The 23,096-nt window shown below is 46.6% G+C and overlaps 1 protein-coding gene across 1 annotated transcript in view; it reads left to right on the plus strand.

Annotated features, from left to right (window-relative positions):
- The window catches only part of LOC142312165 (uncharacterized), a 228,732-nt gene that overhangs the window by 84,171 nt on the left and 121,465 nt on the right, over positions 1-23,096 (plus strand). Inside the window, 5 exon segments of the mRNA XM_075351067.1 lie at positions 5,066-5,215; positions 5,345-5,524; positions 5,607-5,730; positions 5,803-5,900; positions 6,098-6,188. Of these exon segments, the coding sequence (XP_075207182.1) occupies positions 5,066-5,215; positions 5,345-5,524; positions 5,607-5,730; positions 5,803-5,900; positions 6,098-6,188 (643 nt within the window).

A 23,096-nucleotide genomic window follows, 5' to 3' on the forward strand; every position in this document is an offset into this window, starting at 1 on the left:
CGATCTCGTTAGTGATCTCACTGGGTGTGACGGGGGGCTTTAATCTAAACTCCATTGTTTAGCTTCTTCCTTTCTTAGCTTTGTTTTGTGCCTGAAAAGTAGTTTGCAACCACATATTAGGTATTGGTAAATTCAGGAGAAATAGTGTAAATACATATTTTGTCCAATTTCTCCTATTACGCTTTTTGAAAACTAAAACTTTTAGTGGAAAAAATTGGTAATTTTTTGTTTTCGCAGCCCAATGTTATACAATTGTGTGAATCACCTAAGGGTTAAAATTGCCCACTACAAAAAGTGATGTATTCCTTAAAGGGAACCTGTCAGGTCTAATATGCACCCAGAAGCACAAGCAGTTCTGGGTGCATATTGCTAATCCCTGTCTAACTGTCCCAAGCTTTAGTAGCATACATAAAGAGATATTTAGAAAAAGTATTTCTAAAGATCCTTTATGATATGCTAATGAGCACAGGGACTAGTCGCAAGGGCGTTACTTACCCCCACTATTCCACCCTCTTAGCATGTTATCACGGCCACAGGGGCGTGATAACATGCTATTCAATGCCCAGTGTAATCGGCATGGATGTGAGTACCTGTCCGTTGTCACCACCTCAGACGCAGGGTTTAGGCTCAGTGCTTATGATCAGAAGTCCCAGCACTTCCTGTCATGTGCACTAGACATACATTCAGACAGTATACTTGCGGCAGGAGACGCCAGCATCTCCAAGGCAGATTATACAACCTCAGGCCATGTGTCCAATTTTGAGATCCAAAAATTAAATCGCGCTGCCCCATCAGTAAGCACTGATAGACATGTGCACACGTACTGTCAACCATGTTAGATAAAAGCTGCCTCCCGTTAAGATGCATTATAGTGGATGCTGTTGTCGGATAGAGTGACGTGCTGCTGATGAATTGGTGCCACATTGAGGCCATGATAACACTCTCTTCCTTGGCGGTGAAACAGCTGTGTTGGCCACTTCCTCTACCTCTGGCTTGGTCTTCCACAGAGCCGCCGCTTATGGTAGGAATGCCATAAGAAGAGATTCTAGCAGGGAGCACTTACACTGGAGATCAAAATTAGAGAACAATGTATGATCACTTGCTTTTTTCAGAAATATGTGTGCTAGCGTGGGACCCAGTTCAGGCATTTCGCTGGTCTATCACAACAGTGAGTGGTGTCAGCAAAAGGTGGAAGTAAGAACTTCAAATAACTCCTTTCTGTGGTGTTTTTGCAAAAACAAAACCCATCACATAAATCCTATATATTTGAGGCCACACACAACAAGCAGTTTCTTCCTCAGAGTCTTCTGATGAATAAGTTTCTCATAGATTCATCTTCCATAACGCTAAGGGGGGCTTTGCACGTTGCGACATCGCTACTGCGATATCGTCGGGGTCAAATCGAAGGTGACGCACATCCGGCGCCAGTAACGACATCGCAACGTGTAAAGCCTAGATGCACCGATAAACAATCGCAAAAGCGTCGTAAATCGGTGATCTGTGTAGTGTCGGTCATTTCCATAATTTCGCTGCAGCGACAGGTACAATGTTGTTCGGCGTTCCTGCGGCAGCACACATCGCTTGTGTGTGAAGCCGCAGGAGCGAGGAACATCTTACCTGCCTCCAGCAGCTATGCGTAAGGAAGGAGGTGGGCGGGATGTTTACGACCCGCTCATCTCCGCCCCTCCGCTTCTATTGGCCGCCTGCCGTGTGACGTCGCTGTGACGTCGCACGACCCGCCACCTTAGGAAGGAGGTGGGTCGCCGTCCAGAGCGATGTCGCAGGACAGGTAAGTGCGTGTGAAGCTGCCGTAGCGATAATGTTCGCTACGGCAGCTATCACAAGATATCGCATGTGCGACGGGGGCGGGTACTATCGTGCTCGGCATCGCTATCATCGGCTAGCGATGTCGCAGCGTGCAAAGTTCCCCTTAGTCTTGTCTCATTTTACCGACACTGGAATATTTGGCCAGAGTCCGCACTGACTACACCACCGCCATTTTTTAAAGCCTCTTCTAATTCCAGAGCTTACAGCCCGGAGAATGCCCCCTATTACATGGAATTAGAGGTTTGACGCATTTTTAAAGGATCTTCTGAGTGTGTAAATTAGACAAGATGTCTAATGTGATAGAAGATTACAGCCCGGCGAAGGCAGGAAACATTCATATAGGCGGCTGGTGGTGATGTAGTCAGTGGCGGAATCTGGCGAAATATTCAAGTGTCGGTACATGAGACATGAATCAGCGTTATGGAAGATGAGTCTATGAGAAACGTATCCAGCTGCAGACTCCGAGGAAGAAACTGCTTCTATATGGCCTAAAATATATAGGAATTAATCAGTGGCCAGAGCAGTGACCAACAATAGCGAGTAAATGGGACAAGCTGACTATCACCAATTCAACTAATGTTGCAATGTATACGGTCTTAAGGCCGCTTTACATGCTGCGACATCGCTAGCCGATGCTAGCGATGTCGAGCGTGATAGCACCCGCCGCTATCGTATGGCCGATATGTGGTAATCGCTGCCGTAGCGAACATTATCACTACGGCAGCGTCACACGCACATACCTGCTCTGCGACGTCGCTGTGACCGGCGAACCGCCTCCTTTCTAAGGGGGCGGTTCGTTCAGCGTCACAGCGACGACACTAAGCGGCCGCCCAATCAAACCAGAGGGGTGGAGATGAGCCGGACGAACATCCCGCTCGCCTCCTTCCTTCCTTATTGCTGGCGGGACGCAGGTAAGGAGAGGTTCCTCGTTCCTGCGGTGTCACGCGTAGCGATGTGTGCTGCCGCAGGAACGAGGAACAACATCGTTACTGCAGCAGCAACGATATTTGGGAAGAGGGGGGCATGTCACCGATTAGCGATTTTGAACGTTTTTGCAACGATTGAAAATCGCTAATAGGTGTCACATGCAACGACATCGCTAAAGCGGCCGGATGTGCGTCACAAATTCCATGACCCCAACGAGATCGCTTTAGCGATCTCGTAGAGTGTAAAGCCACCTTAAGAATACAATATCTACACATTATATCTCCTCATGTTTCCCCCATAATCTCCGATGATTGTATCATTAGGCTATGAGCGCACGTTGCGTAAATACATGCAGTTACACTGCGCTTTGTAGCGCAGCGTAACTGCATGCGTCCTGCGTCCCCTGCACAGTCTATGGAGATTGTGCAGGGGCCGTGCGCACGTGGCGTTTTAGGGCGCAGCGCTTCGGCTACTGCCGAAGCGCTGCGTTCTAAGAAGTGACATGTCACTTCTTCCGTGCGCTTTGCCGGCAGCTCCTGCTCTGTCTATGGGAGGAGCTGCAGGCAGAGCGCATGGAATCGGCTTTTTTTTTTTTTTTTTCCACTACGGACATTTCTGCAGCGATTTAAAGAGCACATGTGCTCTTCAGATCGCTGCAGAAATTTCTGCAGTGACTGTACGCAACGTGCGCACATAGCCTTACATGTGATTATATACACTGGGTGCAGATTTACTAGGCAAGTTGTATTTTAGAGGATTTTTTTATTATTGATCAACAACTATGTTTTCAATCAACCCAAAAGACTCATAAATATCAAAGCTTAATATTTTTGGAAGTTGGAGTGGGGTTTTTTTTAGATCTGCCTATCTTAGGAGGATATCTGTTTGTGCAGGTAACTATTACTGTGCAGAATTATTAGGCAACTTAATAAAAAACAAATATATTCCCATCTCACTTGCTTATTTTCACCAGGTAAACCTATATAACTGCACAAAATTTAGAAATAAACATTTCTGACATGCAAAAACAAAACACCAAAAATTAGTGACCAATATAGCCACCTTTCTTTATGATGACACTCAGCAGCCTACCATCCATAGATTCTGTCAGTTCCTTGATCTGTTTACGATCAACATTGCGTCCAGCAGGCACCACAGCCTCCCAGACACTGTTCTGAGAAGTGTACTGTTTTCCCTCCCTGTAGATCTCACATTTTATGAGGGACCACAGGTTCTCTATGGGGTTCAGATCAGGTGAACAAGGGGGCCATGTAATTATTTTTTCATCTTTTAGACCTTTACTGGCCAGCCACGCTGTGGAGTAGTTGTATGCATGTGATGGAGCATTGTCCTGCATGAAAATCATGTTTTTCTTGAACAATACCGACTTCTTCCTGTACCACTGCTTCAAGAAGTTGTCTTCCAGAAACTGGCAGTAGGTCTGGGAGTTGAGCTTCACGCCATCCTCAACCCGAAAAGGTCCCACAAGTTCATCTTTGATGATACCAGCCCATACCAGTACCCCACCTCCACCTTGCTGGTTTCTGAGTCTGAGTGGAGCTCTCTGCCATTTACTGATCCAGCCTCTGACCCATCCATCTGGCCCATCAAGAGTCACTCTCATTTCATCAGTCCATAAAACCTTTGAAAAATCATTCTTAAGATATTTCTTGGCCCAGTCTTGACGTTTTATCTTATGTTTCTTGTTCAAAGGTGGTCGTTTTTCAGCCTTCCTTATCTTTGCCATGTCACTGAGTATGGCACACCTTGTGCTTTTTGATACTCCAGTAACGTTGCAGCTCTGAAATATGGCCAAACTGGTGGCAAATGGCTTCTTGGCAGCTTCACGCTTCATTTTCCTCAATTCATGGGCAGTTATTTTGCACCTTTTTTGTCCAACACGCTTCTTGAGACCCTGTTGGCTATTTGCCATGAAACGCTTGATTGTTCAGTGATCACGCTTCAAAAGTTTGGCAATTTCAAGACTGCTGCATCCCTCTGCAAGACATCTCACAATTTTGGACTTTTCAGAGCCCGTCAAATCTCTCTTCTGACCCATTTTGCCAAAGGAAAGGAAGTTGCCTAATAATTAAGCACACCTTATATAGGGTGTTGATGTCATTACACCACACCCCCTCCTCATTACAGAGATGAACATCACCTGATTTACTTAATTGGTAGTTGGCTCTCAAGCCTATACAGCTTGGAGTAGGACAACATGTATAAAAAGTATAATGTGTTCAAAATACTCATTTGCCTAATAATTCTGCACACAGTGTATAATGTTAGATTTTCTCATCTTCCCATTCAGGTCCCTACAATATCGGATCCTCTTAGTGGAAATCTTCTATATAAGAGAATTTTTCTGATTGACCTGTCAAGGCTAGATATTGGCAGGGACAAGATGGCGGAGAGGATAGCACACCTCACCCTAGAGATCCTCTTCCGGCTTACTGGAGAGGTGAGAGATTCTGATGACGTCACATTACATCATTCTTATCTATGGGAATAACAGATGGACAGAACTGGAGAGGTGAGGACTCTGGAAATGTCTGTAGTGAGATTTATTAATGTGTCTCTCCATAACCAGGATTACACAGTAGTGAAGAAGACCTCTAGTGAGCGCTGTCAGGCCCCTGTGTCTGAGGGATGGGGAAGACCCCTGAGCCCAATCACGAGGCCGCCACCTCACCCCCTGATACATGAGGACATCAATGACCAGAAGATCCTAGAACTCACCTACAAGATGATTGAGCTGCTGACTGGAGAGGTGACACTGCTGGGAATACTGGGACATTATACAGTAACGCTATGAAGGGATCGGGGGATGACGGTATCATTGTATGTGTCAGGTTCCTATAAGGTGTCAGGATGTCGCCATCTATTTCTCCATGGAGGAGTGGGAGTATTTAGAAGGACACAAAGATCTGTACAAGGACATCATGATGGAGGATCCCCAGCCCCTCACATCACCAGGTAATAGACAGGACTAAATACACATGATTATCTGAATATAAAGAATGAATTCGATCCCTGTGTTTCCTCCAGTTCTATCCAGTAAGAGGACAACACCAGAGAGATGTCCCCGTCCTCTTCTTCCACAGGAATGTAAACAAGAAGATGCCAGTGTTCCTCAGGATCATCAGGTAGATGGAGAGAAGGTGTCATGAAATCTCCCTATGATGTGTAGACGGCTGTGAAGGTCTTGTGTTCAGTCTTGTTTTATCCACCATTATTATCTATTTTACACTTGTGCAATAACAACAGTGGAGATGGCAGGATTAGAGCTGATCATAGATGTGAGTTCTCCATCAGTCTGTGACTTTTACAATATTTGTTTCAGGGTAAAGATCTGACCCATGTTAATACTACAGAGACATATGTGAGGGTTGATGAGTGGTGTAAAGAGGAGATTCCTACTTATGGCTACCCAGGTGAGTAGTATCCACTTATTGCAGAGAAGTTGCAGATTCATCTTAGTCACCGGCTGTGTCTGGTTTATCTGCGGTGTAGTTTGGCCGTATCACAAGCAAGTGGTCACTATTCTCCTGCTAAACCAGAACTGCCCCCATACCTTTGGCCATTGGAAGTCCTTCTGTTGGAGTGAGATCTGTTCTGGTCAGAGCTTACAGCCCAGAGAACGCACCCGACTCTCTGGAATTAAAAGACGCTGATCCTTACCTTCCCAGATTTCTAAACTGCAAAGCCAAATGACAGTGTACATAGAATGTGCTGACAACTTAGAAAATCATGTGAAGAAAAATATCCATATGGTTGGCCTTCCTTTTATGATGAGACACCCGTCCTTGTCCTTTTTATTCATATGCTCACGTACCATGTTTCCCCGAAAACAAGACCTACCCCGAAAATATACCCTAGCAGGAATTTTCAACAAAAGGCGTAAATATAAGCCCTACTCCAAAAATAAGCCCTAGTCACGGTTCAATAATGTAGTGTCCATACAGCAAAACAAAATTAAAAAATACTGCAGGACACTTCTATAGAGAAAGCAGGCACCCCCAAAAGAGAGAAGAAAGAAGACCCCGCAATCATACCAGATGCCAAACTGAAGGGCCTGCAGTGGAACGCATCAAGGACCTGCGATGAAACGCACACACATCAGATCGCGCACACCCACAAACATCATATCGCACACTCATCAGATCGCACACACACAATCACACATCAGATCTCACACTCCCCACATCCAGTAATACCGATTTCTTCTGGCCGGTAGAAAAACCTGGGAGGCAGTGCAGTGGAGTGCGAGGACCTGCGATGCGTTACACCGCAGGTCCTTGCGTTCCACTGCACTGCATCTCAGGTTCCTCTGCAGGCCGAAAGCAATCGATATCGCCAGATGTGGTGTGTGTGTGTGCGATCTGATGTATGTGAGTGTCAGTCAGAAGCAGGGGAGGACAGCCTGGAGTATACCTGCTGGGAGCGCTTACTGAATATCACAGGAGGACCTGGGAGTGACACAGACATCCGAAGTCTGGTAATCAAGATTGTCCTGGGAAGGGGATCTGCATTTTTTGGGGATAAACTTTCCCCAATTGTGTTTCTTAGGAGAATAAGCCCTAATGTATTCTTCGGGGGAAGAAAAAAATAAGATCGTGTCTTATTTTCGGAGAAACACTGTATAGACAAAGGGTCTCAAACTTGGCTGGGTATATGGGCTGCACATAGAAAAAAGTTTAATTTAGAGGCCGCATTCTTTGCTGGACCCAGTGACATTTTTAGTTATTACATATTTTTTTTTTCTATACACTTTTTGGATCACGTTTTTTGAACATTTTTTGCTTGTTTATTATAACATGTGCACTTTTAAATTTCAGTTTATATATAAAAAAGTATTTTTAATGGGGAGAAAAAGTCATTATTTAGATTTTTTTTTTACATTTTATCCCTTTCTCGGATGTAATGTTATTTCTCTGACGCCTCATTGGGGGACACAGGACCATGGGTGTTATGCTGCCTATCCATAGGAGGACACTAAGTAGATGCAAAAGCATAGCTCCTCCTCTGCAGTATACACCCCCTGGCCGGGCCAGGCAGTCTCAGTTTTAGCTTAGTGTCTATAGGAGGCACTTCATTTCAAGGTTTGTTATTTTTTGAGGGCGACTGTTTCCTTTTGGGACCGATCTCCCACTACCATCAATGGGCGGGAACGTGAAGCGTTGCCTACACGTACCCCCTCCCGCGACGCTGGATCCTGGGCTGGACGACATGTTCCATAGACACCGATTTTCCAAAGCCCAGGGCAGAGGCACAATTCCTCAGCCCCTCTTTGCAGGCTCTGAGTTGAATATGGCATCAATTCCTCAGCCCCTCTTTGCAGGCTCTGAGTTGAATATGGCATCGTTGTGACCGGATACCTCAAGCTGACTCTGCTATTGTCACTGCCTGGATTGAAGCAGTGTTTAAGGTGAGATCCCCCTGACTGGTTTCCCAGACAAAGGGAGAAAAGGCTGTGCAGGAAAGGCTACCAGGGCTGAATATACAGTATTTATTATGAGAACGTCCCTGGCTAATGCAAGCAAGAGAGCCCCAGGAATCCTGAACACACAGTGTTAACTTTTCCCTAGCCTGCTGGCTGGAGGAGGGGGGAAGTCCCTCCTGTTTGCAAACTCCTGCACAGATAATTTCCAGGTGGCAGGGGGGAGGAGGTGGCTAGAGAACCACAGAGCTCAGGGGCTCACACTGTTTATTATCTGCTCTGTTTATTTGATCTAGCAGAAAAGTCCGCTGATAACCACTAGTGACACGCTGTGTGCTGACTAGAGGGAGAGGGAGGAAAACTATCAGAAGTTCCTTTCCCGCCATTTTTTACTACCCACAGTGGGGGGGGGGGGCACACTGACTACTTCTTCGCGCTCTTTTAGCGCTAAGCCCCCCCGTGGCCGCGATAAGCCCCGCCCCCCCAGGAAAGCGTAGGAAGATCTCCAGCCATCGGCTGATTCTGGTAAAGTGCTGCTCACTGTAGCTCTGCTGAGCATTGCTCCCCCTCCTAGCATACTCCTATCAGGAACATGCAGAATTCAAAAGGCACTAAGAGTGCTAAGGCTCACATAGTCTATTATTCAGCCTGCACTGCCTGCCACGTTGAGCTACCACGTAAACACACCTCTTCACTCTGTGAGTCCTGTGCCCCTATAGCCCTCCAAGACCCCCTTGCCACCACCGCCGCAACCGTCAGCCCAGAGCCTAGGGCTCCCAGCCCACCGGAATGGGCACAGTTTCTGTCCCAATCCATGGAAAAACTCACAGAACCTGGTGCTGGCTATGCAATGTCGTCCTCCACACCCTTCTGGGTCCCTGGACGGAACGCAGCCTGAGGATACCCCTATGGAGGATCCTTCTGAGGTAATCCGGGCACATGCTTCACCAGTTGCAGGGATCAGGAAAAGAGCACACGGCCGGGTGTCTCCAGCGGGCTCTCCCTCGGGAGCACACAGGGCAGGCTCTCCCACACGCTCCACGGCTTCTGAAGAGCTGGAGGAGGGAGAATGCTGTTTTTACCAGGAGGATTCCTTGGTTTCAGCCTCCCCAGATGATCAAACTGCAATAGACTCCCTTATAGCAGCAATCAACCAAACTCTGCATGTGGAGGATCCCCCATCCACTACCACTGACCATGCGGTCTCCTTTAAGAGGGCAAGGAAACCCCAAAAGGTTTTCGCTGATCACCCTGAGTTTCTGGATATACTCACAAAGCAAAGGGAGAAGCCTGACAGGCTCTTCGGTAACTGAAAACTCATGGAGTCCCGGTAAAGTTTTGCCTCACCTGCCCCTAAGGGCTGGGCCGATCCGCCCTCGGTCGACCCCCCAGTCTCCCGCCTTACCACAAAGACGCTCCTGTCTTTACCCGATGGTTCCTCCATCAAGGACCCGACAGAGAGACAGGTGGAGCACCTCGCCTCTGCTTTTGAGGCTGCGGGTTCTTCCCTCTCGCCCTCCTTTGCCTCTGTGTGGGTCGCAAAGGCGATCTCGGTCTGGGCAGAATCCCTTAACACTTCGCTTGAGGAATCCCAGTTCACTCATACCTTCACAGAGGTAACAGCTCAAATTGCCGCTGCGGCGGAGTACCTCATGCAGGCCTCCATGGACGCTGCTACCTGCGCAGCGTTTGCCGCCTCAAATACCATAGCCATCCGTAGAGCTCTCTGGCTCCGACAATGGCGAGCGGACTCTGCCTCCAAGAAGTCTCTCACGGGCCTTCCCTTTTTTCCAGACCGATTGTTTGGCGAACGTCTGGACAAGCTCATTTCTGACGCCACGGGAGGAAAGAGCACCTCCCTCCCCCAGCTGAAGTCCAGGACGTCCTTCACCAGACATCCACAGTCCTCGTTCCGCTCCTTTTGGAACTCATTTGGTTGGTCGACACCCCGTGCTGTCCACGCCACCAGCCGCGGACTACGCAGGGACCGACCTTCTCAGCTCTCCTAGAAACCTACTTCGTCATGGCAGCCTAGGCCGAAACAGTCCAGGACTAGGGAGACTCGGCCACGACGTTTTCCCCCCTCATGACTCCTTCGGCGCCCCGGAAGACACACTCATTGTAGGAGGTCGACTGCGGCTCTTTCAACACATCTGGGCTGCCGCCTCAGACGACAAATGGGTGCGAGACCTTGTGTCTTCCGGTTACCACATAGAATTTCGGACCCGACCCCCGAGTCGGTTCTAACAGCAGGAGTGATAATACCTGTCCCAGACGTCGAGAAGTTCGGGGGTTTTTATTCCAACCTCTTTGTGGTCCCCAAAAAGGATGGGTCAGTTCGACCCATCCTGGACCTCAAACACCTAAACAAGCATGTGCACGTACGGAGATTCAGAATGGAGTCCCTAAGGTCCATTATTGCATCCATGGTCGAAGGGGAATTCCTCGCATCCATAGACATCAAGGACGCGTACCTGCACATACCCATCGCCCCAGATCACCAAAAGTTCCTCCGCTTTGCAATTCAGGACTCCCACTTTCAATTCGTAGCTCTACCCTTCGGCCTTGCCACCGCACCAAGGGTCTTCACCAAAGTCATGGCGGCCGCCATGAGCGTCCTTCACGCCAGGGGAGTGGTCGTTCTCCCTTACTTGGACGACCTCCTTATCAAGGCCCCCTCCTTCCGCGACTGCTCAACTAGCGTACAGATCACTGTGGACACCCTATCCCGCTTAGGGTGGCTACTGAATCTGGACAAATCATCCCCGGTCCCATCACGATCCATCACCTTCCTGGGCATGGCCCTGGACACCCGTCGGGGCTTGATCCTTCTCCCTCAGGACAAGGCAATCGCTCTTCAACGAGCGGTACGCTGCCTTCTACGTCCTCCGTCTCGCTCCATTCGATTCAGCATGAAAGTGCTCGGCAGGATGGTGGTGGCTATGGAAGCAGTACTCTTTTCTCAACTGCACCTCCGCCCACTGCAGCTAGCCCTTCTAGCGGCCTGGGACAAGAGCCCCTTCTCCCTGGACAGACATCTTCACCTGACGCCTTCAGTCAGGTACGCACTCCGCTGGTGGCTTCGGTCCTCATCCCTATCGAAGGGGAGATCCTTTCTCCCAGTGAACTGGCTGGTCCTGACCACGGACGCCAGCCTCCTAGGCTGGGGAGCAGTGTACCGGCACCACACTGCTCAAGGATGTTGGACGCCCCAGGAGTCTTCCCTACCAATAAACACCCTGGAACTCCGCGCGATCTTCCTCGCGCTCAGAGCGTTCTGCCCTCTGCTAGCGGGTCGTCAGATTCGAGTACAATCGGACAATGCGACAGCTGTAGCCTATATCAATCAGCAGGGGGGCACCCGCAGCAAAGCGTCTTATCTCAAGGCCCACAAGATCCTCAGCTGGGCCGAATCGATGGGATCAGTGATATCAGTGGTACACATACCGGGGGTAGAGAACTGGGCAGCAGACTTTCTAAGTCGCCAAGGCCTGGCCGCCGGAGAATGGTCTCTCCACCCAGATGTGTTTCTACACATCTGCACTCGCTGGGACACACCAGACGTGGACCCAATGGCCTCAAGGTTGAATGCAAAGGTACCCGTGTTCATAGCCAGGTCAAGCGACCCGCAGTCCATCGGCGCGGATGCTCTAGTCTGCTCCTGGCACCACTTCCGCCTGCCTTACATATTTCCACCTCTACCCCTGCTGCCGCGGGTGATCAGGAAGATCAAGGCAGAGGGAGTCCCGGTGATACTGATAGCACCGGACTGGCCCAGGCGCGCCTGGTACGCCGAATTAGTACAAATGCTCACAGACGCACCGTGGCGCCTTCCAGACATCCCAGACTTGCTGACCCAAGGGCCCATTTCCCATCAGAACTCCAGAGCCCTGAAGCTGACGGCATGGCCATTAAGACCTGGGTATTAACAAGAGCGGGATTCTCCCCCGCGGTTATTTCCACCATGATCAGCACCCGAAAGCCTGCTTCATCCCGCATTTACCACCGTACATGGAAAATCTTCCTTTCATGGTGCAGAGAAACTAATGTCCAGCCTATGCCTCTGGCCATCCCCAGAATTCTCAACTTTCTACAGTCTGGCTTGCAAGTGGGGTTGGCTCTCAGTTCCCTTTAAAGGGCAGGTCTCAGCGCTCTCAATCTTCTACCAATGCCGCCTGGCTCAAAAACCGCAAGTCAAGACCTTCCTCCAGGGCGTTTTCCATCTAGTTCCCCCGTACAAACGGCCGCTGGACCCATGGGACCTCAACCTCATTCTGGACGGTCTCCAGAGGTCTCCCTTTGAACCCCTCAAGGAATCCTCCCTTGCTCTTCTGTCCTGGAAGGTAACATTCCTGGTGGCAATTACGTCCATCAGACGGGTTTCGGAGCTAGCAGCACTCTTGCCGCGAGCCTTTCCTGATCTTTCACCCGGACAAGGTGGTTCTGCGCCCCCTTCCGGATTTCCTTCCAAAGGTTCTTACCCCGTTTCATTTGAACGAGGACATTGTTCTGCCTTCATTTTGTCCACACCTAGTTCACAGGGTGGAAAGGTCTCTGCATTCGTTAGACCTCGTCAGAGCTCTCAGATATTACATATCCAGGTCGGCCCCCTTTAGGAAAACGGACTCTTTGTTCATCATTCCTGAGGGGCCTAAGAAGGGACAGGCAGCTTCAAAGGCGACTCTGGCTCACTGGATTCGCTCTGCGATCCAGGAAGTCTACCGCCTGCAACTCAAGCCCATTCCTAGTGGGCTGCGGGCTCATTCCACGCGAGCAGTTGGCGCTTCGTGGGCCATTCGGCATCAGGCTTCAGTGGAACAGGTGTGTAAGGCTGCGACCTGGTCTAGCCTACATACGTTTTCAAAGCATTACAGAGTCCATACCCAGGTTTCAATTGAGGCAAATCTAGGTAGGAAAATTCTGCAAATGGCAGTAGAGCACCTCTCTCAGTAGGCGCTCCAGGCTGTCTGGGACTGGTTCCTAGTCCTTGGGTTGTGTTGTCTTCTTTTATGTTTCCCACCCATGGACTGCTTTAGGACGTCCCATGGTCCTGTGTCCCCCAATGAGGCGTCAGAGAAAAACGGATTTTTGTGTACTCACCATAAAATCGTTTTCTCTTAGCCATCATTGGGGGACACAGCACCCACCCTGTTGCCCTGCGGGGCCTTGGTTCTCTCAGTACCTTATTTGGTTTTGACTCTTCTTTTCTCATGTTCCTCTGTTGAGAAGTTTTTTACTGCTTTTTTTCTCCTACTGCTTGTGTACTAAAACTGAGACTGCCTGGCCCGGCCAGGGGGTGTATACTGCAGAGGAGGAGCTATGCTGTTGCATCTACTTAGTGTCCTCCTATGGATAGGCAGCATAACACCCATGGTCCTGTGTCCTCCAATGATGGCTAAGAGAAAACGATTTTACGGTGAGTACACAAAAATCAGTTTTTTACAATTACCACCATATAGGAATTTTGGCCAAAATTTTGTAGTAATATTTCTATCCTGGTTCTCATCTTTTAGTAATGTCCCCATCCTGTAGTAATGTTCCCATATTGCCCCCTTGTAGTAGTGTGCCTGTATTGCTACTTTTAGTAATGTGCCCACATTGCCCCCTTGTAGTAATGTGCCCATATTGCCCCCTTGTAGTAATGTGCCCATATTGCCCACTTGTAGTAATGTGCCCATATTGCCCCATTGTAGTAATGTGCCCATATTGCCCACTTGTAGTAATGTGCCCATATTGCCCCATTGTAGTAATGTGCCCCAGTGGTCTGCTGTCGGAATGTGCCCATATTGTCCCCTTGTAGTAATGTGCCCATATTATGCCCATGTAGTAATGTGCCCATATTGTTCCCTTGTAATAATGTGCTTGTATTGTGCCCTCTGGTAATGTGCCCATATTGTCCCCTCTGGTAATGTGCCCATGTTATCCCCTCTGGTAATTTGCTCATATTGTTCCCTTGTAGTAATGTGCCCATATTGTCCCCTCTGGTAATGTGCCCATGTTATCCCCTCTGGTAATGTGCTCATATTGTTCCCTTGTAGTAATGTGCCCATATTGTCCCCTCTGGTAATGTGACCATTTTGTGCCCTGTAGTAATGTGCCCATAATGTGCCCTGTGGTAATGCCCCATCGTGTAGTAATATCCTGTTATGACGTTCACATACAAAAAAAAAAAAAAAAGATTCCTCTCACCTTTCCTCCATTCCTTCGGTGTTTTCCTTATCTGCTTGCAGCACGCAGGCACCTAGAGCCCGTGACGATTTCTGTCCGGTACACAGGGCCGCCGCCATCTGCTTTTTCCTACGGGGAATGATTTGCTGCACTGCTCTCCTCACATCTTTACTAACTGCATCCGCCAGCCAATCAGAATAGACCCACATTAGCTGCTGGCCTCTGATTAGCCAGCGGCAGCTGCCATTAGTAAAGCTGTGTAAAGACGTGTTTCTCTGCGCTGTGCTGCAAATTATATATTCACCTGAAGGAAAAAACTGACAGCGGCGACCCCGTGTACTGGGCCGCAATAGTTACAGGGTCTAGGTGTCTGTGGGCTACAAGAAGCAGCCTCAGGGGTAGCATGCTGTCCGAAGGCCGCCTGTTTGAGACCTCTGGTATAAACAGTAGACACATTACCTGAAGAAATATTATACAGTTGTCATTTTTTTTTCTCTTTTTTTTTTTCTTTTCTAAACACACCCCAATACTCAACCATTTAGAGGAGAGAGAGAAAAAAAGAGAAAACTCTTCAATCAATAATTCTTGCCCATATTTTCAAACCTATTTCCTTATACTTATCCCAACAATTATTATATTTGGATGTGTAACTTGGCCTAACCTGTTGGTAAAAATGTTATTAGAAGTTATCTATTCCTTTAAAAATAATTCCCCTTGCAGATAAAAACCGTGAAGTAATTAGATCCCGAAATGACAAAACAATATTCAGCCTCTCGGCAACAAATGTGTTAACCGGTTCCCACAAATCTCTAATTTCCTGGCCATCCCAATAGATCTGACGCCTCTGGGTTAGGCTGCTTTCACATCAGCGTTTTTTTTGCCGGGCGGCAAAAACAACGCAAAACGCATATGACCGGATCCTGTGGATTGAATGTGCAACGCATGCAACCGCAATTGTTATTTTACCGGATCCTTCTGTAGCGGGACACAGAATTTATCGCCCGGCACTGGGGTCAGCTGATCGGTAGTCAGCTAACTCCTGATCTCACAGCCAGCACACGCTGCGATGGATGCAGTTTAACAGCAGTCACTGCCTGCTGCCAATCACGTGTGACCGTGTGCGGGCTGTGTGGTCTGTAGTTCAGCTGAGTTTAGATCAGCTGACTCCAGTGTCGGCCGATGACTTGTTCTGTGTCCCACTCCATCCATTACAGCGTGTGAGGCCAGCTAAGTTCGGCCGGCACTGGAGTCAGCTGATCTGAACTCAGCTTAACTCAGCCAGCAGAACAAGTAATCAGATCAGCTGACTTCAGCGTTGGCCGATTACTTGTTCTGTGTTCCCCTGCATTCATTGCAGCGTGTGCGGGCTGGAGTTCAACTGAGTTCAGATCAGCGGACTCCAGTGCTGGCCGAACACAGTTGACCTGACAGCCCACACAAGCTGCGATGGATACAACGGGACACAGAACAAGTAATCGGCCGACACTGGAGTCAGCTGATCTGATTACTTGTTCTGCTGGCTGTGTGGTTAGGAGTAGAGATGAGTGAGCAGTAAAATGTTCGGATGCTCAATTAACGAAGCCCAAGTCTATTTATTTATTTATTTATTTTTTATTCATTAAAAAAAAAAAAAACAAACATAACTCTAGTCCTAGGGTTAGGGGGTAAAAAAAAATGCGTAGGCTCCTGCTGCATTTTCTTTTGCTAAGGGTAACCCAAGCAGCTACTGGCTGCTAACCCCCACTGCTTGGTGTTACCCTCACTGGCAATGGAAAATCCAGGGAAGCCCTTTTTGTTTTGTTTTTTTTCGCCCAAAAACTAAAAAAAAAGATGACGTGGGCTTTGCCATATTTTTTTATGCTAGCCAGGTACAACAGGCAGGTACAGGCTGCCCTCAACTCCCAGCCCTGCTGCCTATTTGTACCCGGCTGGGAACCAAAACTATAGGGAAGCCCTTTTTTAATTATTTCATAAATTTCATGAAATAATTTAAAAAATAAAACATAACGTGGGCTTTGCCCAATTTTTGTGTCCTGCCAGGTACAACTAGGCAGCTGGGGATTGGAATCCGCAGCGCAGTGTAGCCCAAGCTTTCTGCCCCCCCCCCCCCACTGCGAATTGCAGTCCGCAGCCACCCTAGAAAATGGCGATTTCATAGAAGCGCCATCTTCTGGTGCTGTATCCAACTCTATCAGCGGCCCGGGTACCACGCTGGGTAATAAGGGGTTAATTCCAGCTTTGTTTTACCAGCTAATATAAAGCCCAAGATTCTGAATGTCAGGCCATGTTTGACCCAGCCATTAAGAATCTCCAATAAAGGGTTAAAAAAAGACATCACACAGAGAAAAAATATTTTATTAGAAATAAATACACAGACACACTTAGAGACTCTATCTTTATTACTCCCCCTCACCCCTCCATGATCCTGGTCTTCTTTCTTCTGTCTTTTTTCTTCAACTGATGCAGCTCCACTAGAAAACACAGGGGAGGAACTGCTTTCTGGGCATGCTCAGTACTGAAAACAGGATCCTGCCTACCAGAATGCGGTGACTTCCGGTAGAGCAGGATCCGGCTCATTGAAAAGCATTGCAGGTACCGCCGCAATATGAAGGATCCGGTGAGATGCAGTATTATGTCGGAGGTCAAAAACGCTACAAGTAGCGTTTTTGAAAAAAGATAAAATATTTTGTAGAGCCCTGCCATGCCCTAGGCCCTTGGGATACTCGGTTCGGGTGGAGAATAATGGGGATCACCGTCACAGGTGGCCGTGCCCGCTTCCGTGACCTGGGGGGCCGCTGCTGTGGTTTTAGGGACAGATGGTATAGCAGCAAGTGTGTTTGCACCCTCCGCCAGTAGGGGCTTAAGTCCCATGTAGGTGTGCTGCACCTTGTGGTGCGCCAGTAATAGACATGACACAGTTCTTGCAGATTAACTGGTATTTACTCACTGGATGTTGCAAGTGCAGTTTGGTATGGCTGGTCAACCAACTTTCCTTTGTCCCGGTGCTGACGTGAGTCCCAGTTGAGCCCTCCGTGCACATGCAGAGCTGATGGTCCCCTTGCCTGAAGCTGTTGGTGACCTGCAGTGCTCCGCTCCTTTGTTTTTCCGTGCCCAGTATGACAGGCCTCGTGGTCCCTTGTGGGATAGGTAACTTCTCGGTGCCCTCTCCCGGGTCCTATATATGAGGCGGTGTTCCTGAGCCTATGGGTGGTGTGGTACCTGGGAGTCACCACACACAGCTGGATCAGCAGACCGCCTGGAGCTGTTGTCTACTCTGGGATCCAGTACCCCGTCGTGCGTAGTACCTGGGATCTTCTGTCTACCCTCAGGCTACTACCTCCTAGTCGCCCTTTGGGGTCTCCTAACAATCCTTACACCTTTCTCATTCACTGACTCCTTTCAACTGTCACTCCTTCAACTGTCGTTTTTCCTCTGCCTACTCTGCCTAGCAACCCCTGTTGCTTCCCACAAGCCACACCCCTTCCCCAGGCTAACAACTAAGGGATTGGTTCTCACATCTGCCCACTGTTAATCCTCTACATGCTGCGCCCAGTTCTCAGGGAATGTGCCCCTACCTGTGTGTGAGGTGGGGGTTGTCAGCAGAGGGCATTCCAGAAAGCCTTAGGATCCTGCAGACCACTGGGGTAGCATACCCTAAGTTGCTGCAACTGCATCTTACCGGATCCAGTGTGTGCCGCACGCAACCGCAAGTGACCGCATATTGCTGAGATTCCATTGCAAATGCATTGAAATGACAACGCATTTGTAAAGGATCTGGTCATATGTGTTTTGCGGGGTTTTTTGCCGACCGGCAAAAAAACGCTTATGTGAAAGCAGCCTTACACTGAGACATTTAGAATTTTTAATATTTCCAATCTTCTCCATAAAAGTCGGGGACAGTGCAACCTGTGAATAACCATAACTTGTAATATTCTCTCATTTGATGTAAAGAAGAAAATTGGCAGAATTCACAACTATTTCCCGATGTTTAACTACCTACCGATATATGAGGTACTGATACTTACCCTAACTCTTATTGGGGCTCATACACTGATGTCCGAATGTTTCCTGTTGGATGATGGCTGTGTTATTCAGCCTTCATCTGTCTTTAACAGCCGTGGTTGGAGCAGCACTCCATCTGAAACTGTTAACCTTGTAAATGCCACTTTCAATCTCTGACAACGGTATTTAACCTGTTCCAGCAGGGGGCGTCTTTCTACGCTCCCTTTGGTGCACCTGTGGCATGATCATGGGGTGCTGATGGGTTGCCATAACATCCAGGAGTTTGCTGAACACCTCCCCCCTGTGCCTTTCATTATGATACTCAACTGAAAGCCGTCCTGGAGATCGTGAGTTTGACTGTACAGTAACGAGCAAAAAGAGTAACTATGTTTTGATCTTTTGACTTTCAGGCTCCATATCTCACCATCCACTACAGCTTTGAGCGTGACACGACCTTCATTTTATAGGAAATCATCTTGGCTATCTCATACATAAATTTGACTTGCAACTATTTAGCATATGATTAGTTATGAAGATTCTTGTCATGTCACTGCACTGTTACTATTTTGCTTCTTAAAATCTACATTTTAATATTTTGTTAGTATTTTTGTAAATTTCAACACTGCCTGAATCCTTTGGAGCATGCTCTCTATCAGATTCAAGTATATCTTAACCAAAAGGTCTCTTCTACACGTTCCCAATATTGGTGCTTACTGGTTGACTTACTTGTGTATATATAAAGCTTTTTCTTCAACTCTAACCACAAGTTTTCGATTGACTTGAGGCCTGGGGACTGTGGGGGCCGATCCAGCACCTCTACCTCATTGTCATTTAACAATTTCTTCGTCAATCTCTACGTATGCTTCAGTTCTTTGTTCTGCTGGAACACGATGTCGTGCTTTTCATACCCATAGTACTTCAGTATATGAAGTAACTCATCTTGTAGGATAGTCACACATACCTCAGCATTGAGACCACCATCGATTCTAATCAAGTATCCAATGGATTTGGTATGAAACAACCCCATATCATCAGGCTTCCTCTACTGAATATGACAGTTCCTTCAATTTCTCAGTCTTTTACCCTCTTTTTCCCTTGTTTCTTCAAGACCTATTTGTACACACTTCCTACTTTTTTTGCAACTCAGTTTTCATGATGATATTGAAGTTGCAGCTTCTTCACCTTTTTTCGGGCCACTATTCCAGATTTCTGTAATGATTGTTGCACAGTGCTTGCAAGGACATCTGTGATCTCACTACTAGAAACCATATGAGCCTCTTCCACTGCCGTGTTTATCATGTCAGAACTGATAGACCTTGTGATGAACCAACTTGTTGACTCGGAGATTTTGCCTGGACGTCCTCCTCTTGCCTTTTGAATGAATGGACAGACTTTATTTCTTATTCTTCCAACTGGCATAGCACCCACATGACGACTATCGATTAGCTGGATGATGCGGTTCTTATCTTGGGAAATCTTCTTCATGGCTGCTCCTCGATTTGTACCCGCGATGTTCACTTGGGAATCAGCCTAATAAAACACTGAGCTGTTAGGGAACGCTTGAAGAGGTTGTAATTTGTAGTATACAGGAAGAAAAAGATTTTTTTAAACACCAGAACCCAAACTGTAACAATGCAGTGACAGGACAAGAATCTTGATAACTAATCATATGCTAAATAGCTGCAAGTGAAATTTATGTATGAGATAGCCAAGATGATTGTCTATAAAATGATACCAAATATGTTTTGTTTTTTTTTTGTTTTTTACTTTTATTTTCAGTGGGGGGTGATTTAAACTTTTAGGGTTTCCTTTGTCATATATTTCAAACTTTTTTTTTTTCCATTTTTTAATTATTTTACTAGTCCCCCTAGGGGACTTTATAGATCAGCAGTCTGATCACCTTTGCATTTCTGTTCCTTAAGGGCCGCCGCTCTGTCAGGTCTTACAGGAACTATGTCATGCATCACATGACCCATTGCTACCATGGCAACCATCAGCTCCCCATGATTGCGTCACGGGGCTGCCGCTAATGGCAAGGAATGGTGTGATCCCTGCCTCGGCCATTTAAATTGCGCTGTCACAAGTTGACAGCGCAATCTAAGTGGCAAGCAGGCGCGGGTGGATCATGAATCCACCTGTGCCTGTTAGCCCCACATTTCTGCTGTTCAAATCATGAGAGATTACCGCGACATAACCAATGACGTACCAGTATGTCATTGGTCATGAAGGAGTTAACTTACCTGAAGAATCATATTGCCAGGTCAATTTTAGTGAACCGTATAGTGAAAATGGTAAATAACAAAAATATATAAATTGTGGAATTGCACTTTTTTTTTCAATTTCAACACACTCATTCAAAAGAACAACTCATCGTGCAAAAAAAGCCCTCATAGGTCTATGTGGATGTGGATAGAAAACTAAAACGGTTATTGCTCTTCGAAGAAAGTGAGGAAAAAGAAAAACAAAAAGACGGGAAATAGCCAGTCAGAAAGGGGTTAAGATACATCCAGGATCTGATTCCCAGAAATTAATCTCCTTTGAAAATCAATTAATCAAATGTTTTTATAAGGAAACAATTCTGCCTTTTATAGATTTCACAATAAATAATCCATAAAAGAGAAATGTTGTCCCAAAATGAAAAGTTGGGGTGAAGTCTGAATAGAACGTCTTAATGCAAAAAAACGAAAGAAATCTGAGCTCTCTAATCCTCCTTGTATGACGAGTGCCTCTTTAATTTAATATCTGTGATTATAATAATTCCCTTTTTTTGTCCAACATTTGGCACAGGGTAATTGTAAGAAATGCGGGAGATTAGTATTATCCACAGTGAGTACATGGGGGCCGGGCAGCCCACCCACAGGAGCTTTTCTAAATGCCTCTCAAAATATAGTTATCAAAAAAGGACAGAAATTATTACATAAAGGTCGGATATTTTACCTTCAAGAGCCGGAAAGATATTTTCTGTAAGAATTCTACAAATGTCCATTATATAAGAGCTTGTACTGGAGCTGTCATTGTGGAGTCTGAGAGGCCAGAAAATAAAAATATCCCCTTATTACAATTGTCAATGAAGATAACCCTTTGATGATCAGACTGTTTCTCATTTTTGCACTTTTGTTTTTTCCTTGTCTTCTTCCAAGAAACATAACTTTTTTTTTTCTTGGCAACATCGACGTGTTAGCGCTTATTTTTTTGTGGGACATTTTGTACTTATGAATGACACCTTTCCTTTAATCATCTAATGCAGTGTAAAAAAAGAGGAAAAAAAAAAAGTGGGACGAAATGCTGAAAAAATGCAATTCTGCCATTGGTTTTTGAGTTTTGCTTTTCCAGAGTTCTGCTGTAAAACTTGTTAGAGACCTAATTCTCACATCAGTCTGATTACTGCGATACCAAACATTACCAAACATTTTTTTACTGTGCCAGTGAAGAAACAAAATTCTGAATATTGGAAAAAAAATTAATTTTGTGTTGCCATTCGACACTTATTTACGGATCAGTTAAGTCTTTTATTGTATCATTCTGACCTACAGTGCTGGCCAGATAATACTCAGTTTCTTCTTGAAAATGATTGCAATCACAAATTCTTTGGTATTATTATCTTCATTTATTTTGCTTGCAATGAAAAAACACAAAAGAGAATGAAACAAAAATAAAATCATTGATCATTTCACACAAAACTCCAAAAAATGGGCCAGACAAAAGTATTAACACCCTTAGCCTAATACTTGGTTGCACAACCTTTAGCTAAAATAACTGCGAACAACCGCTTCCGGTAACCATTAATGAGTTTCTTACAATGCTCTGCAGGAATTTTAGACCATTCTTCTTTGGCAAACTGCTCCAGGTCCCTGAGATTTGAAGGGTGCCTTCTCCAAACTGCCATTTTGAGATCTCTCCACAGGTGTTCTATGGGATTCAGGTCTGGACTCATTGGTGGCCACTTTAGTAGTCTCCAGTGCTTTCTATCAAACCATTTTCTAGTGCTTTTTGAAGTGTGTTTTGGGTCATTGTCCTGCTGGAAGACCCATGACCTCTGAGGAAGACCCAGCTTTCTCACACTTGGCCCTACATTATGCTGCAAAATTTGTTGGTAGTCTTCAGACTTCATAATGCCATGCACACGGTCAAGCAGTCCAGTGCAAGAGAGGCAGCAAAGCAACCCCAAAACATCAGGGAACCTGCGTCATGTTTGACTGTAGGGACCGTGTTCTTTTCTTTGAATGCCTCTTTTTTTTTCCTGTAAACTCTATGTTGATGGCTTTTCCCAAAAAGCTCTACTTTTGTCTCATCTGACCAGAGAACATTCTTCCAAAACGTTTTAGGCTTTCTCAGGTATGTTTTGGCAAACTCCAGCATGGCTTTTTTATTTCTCGGGGTAAGAAGTGGGGTCTTTTTCGGTGTGTCCTACCATACAGTCCCTTTTCATTCAGATGCTGACGGATAGACACTGGTGTACCCTCAGACTTCAGGGCAGCTTGAACCTGTTTGGATGTTAGTCGAGGTTCTTTATCCACCATCCGCACAATCTTGCTTTTCATTCTCTTGTCAATTTTTCTTTTCCTTCCACATCTAGGGATGTTAGCCACAGTGCCATGGGCTTTAAACTTCTTGATGACACTGCGCACCGTAGACACAGGAACTTTCAGGTCTTTGGAGATGGACTTGTAGCCTTGAGATTGCTCATGCTTCCTACACAATTTGGATTCTCAAGTCCTCAGACAGTTCTTTG

Source organism: Anomaloglossus baeobatrachus, chromosome 5, assembly GCF_048569485.1.
Source record: "Anomaloglossus baeobatrachus isolate aAnoBae1 chromosome 5, aAnoBae1.hap1, whole genome shotgun sequence".
NCBI classification, from domain to species: domain Eukaryota; kingdom Metazoa; phylum Chordata; class Amphibia; order Anura; family Aromobatidae; genus Anomaloglossus; species Anomaloglossus baeobatrachus.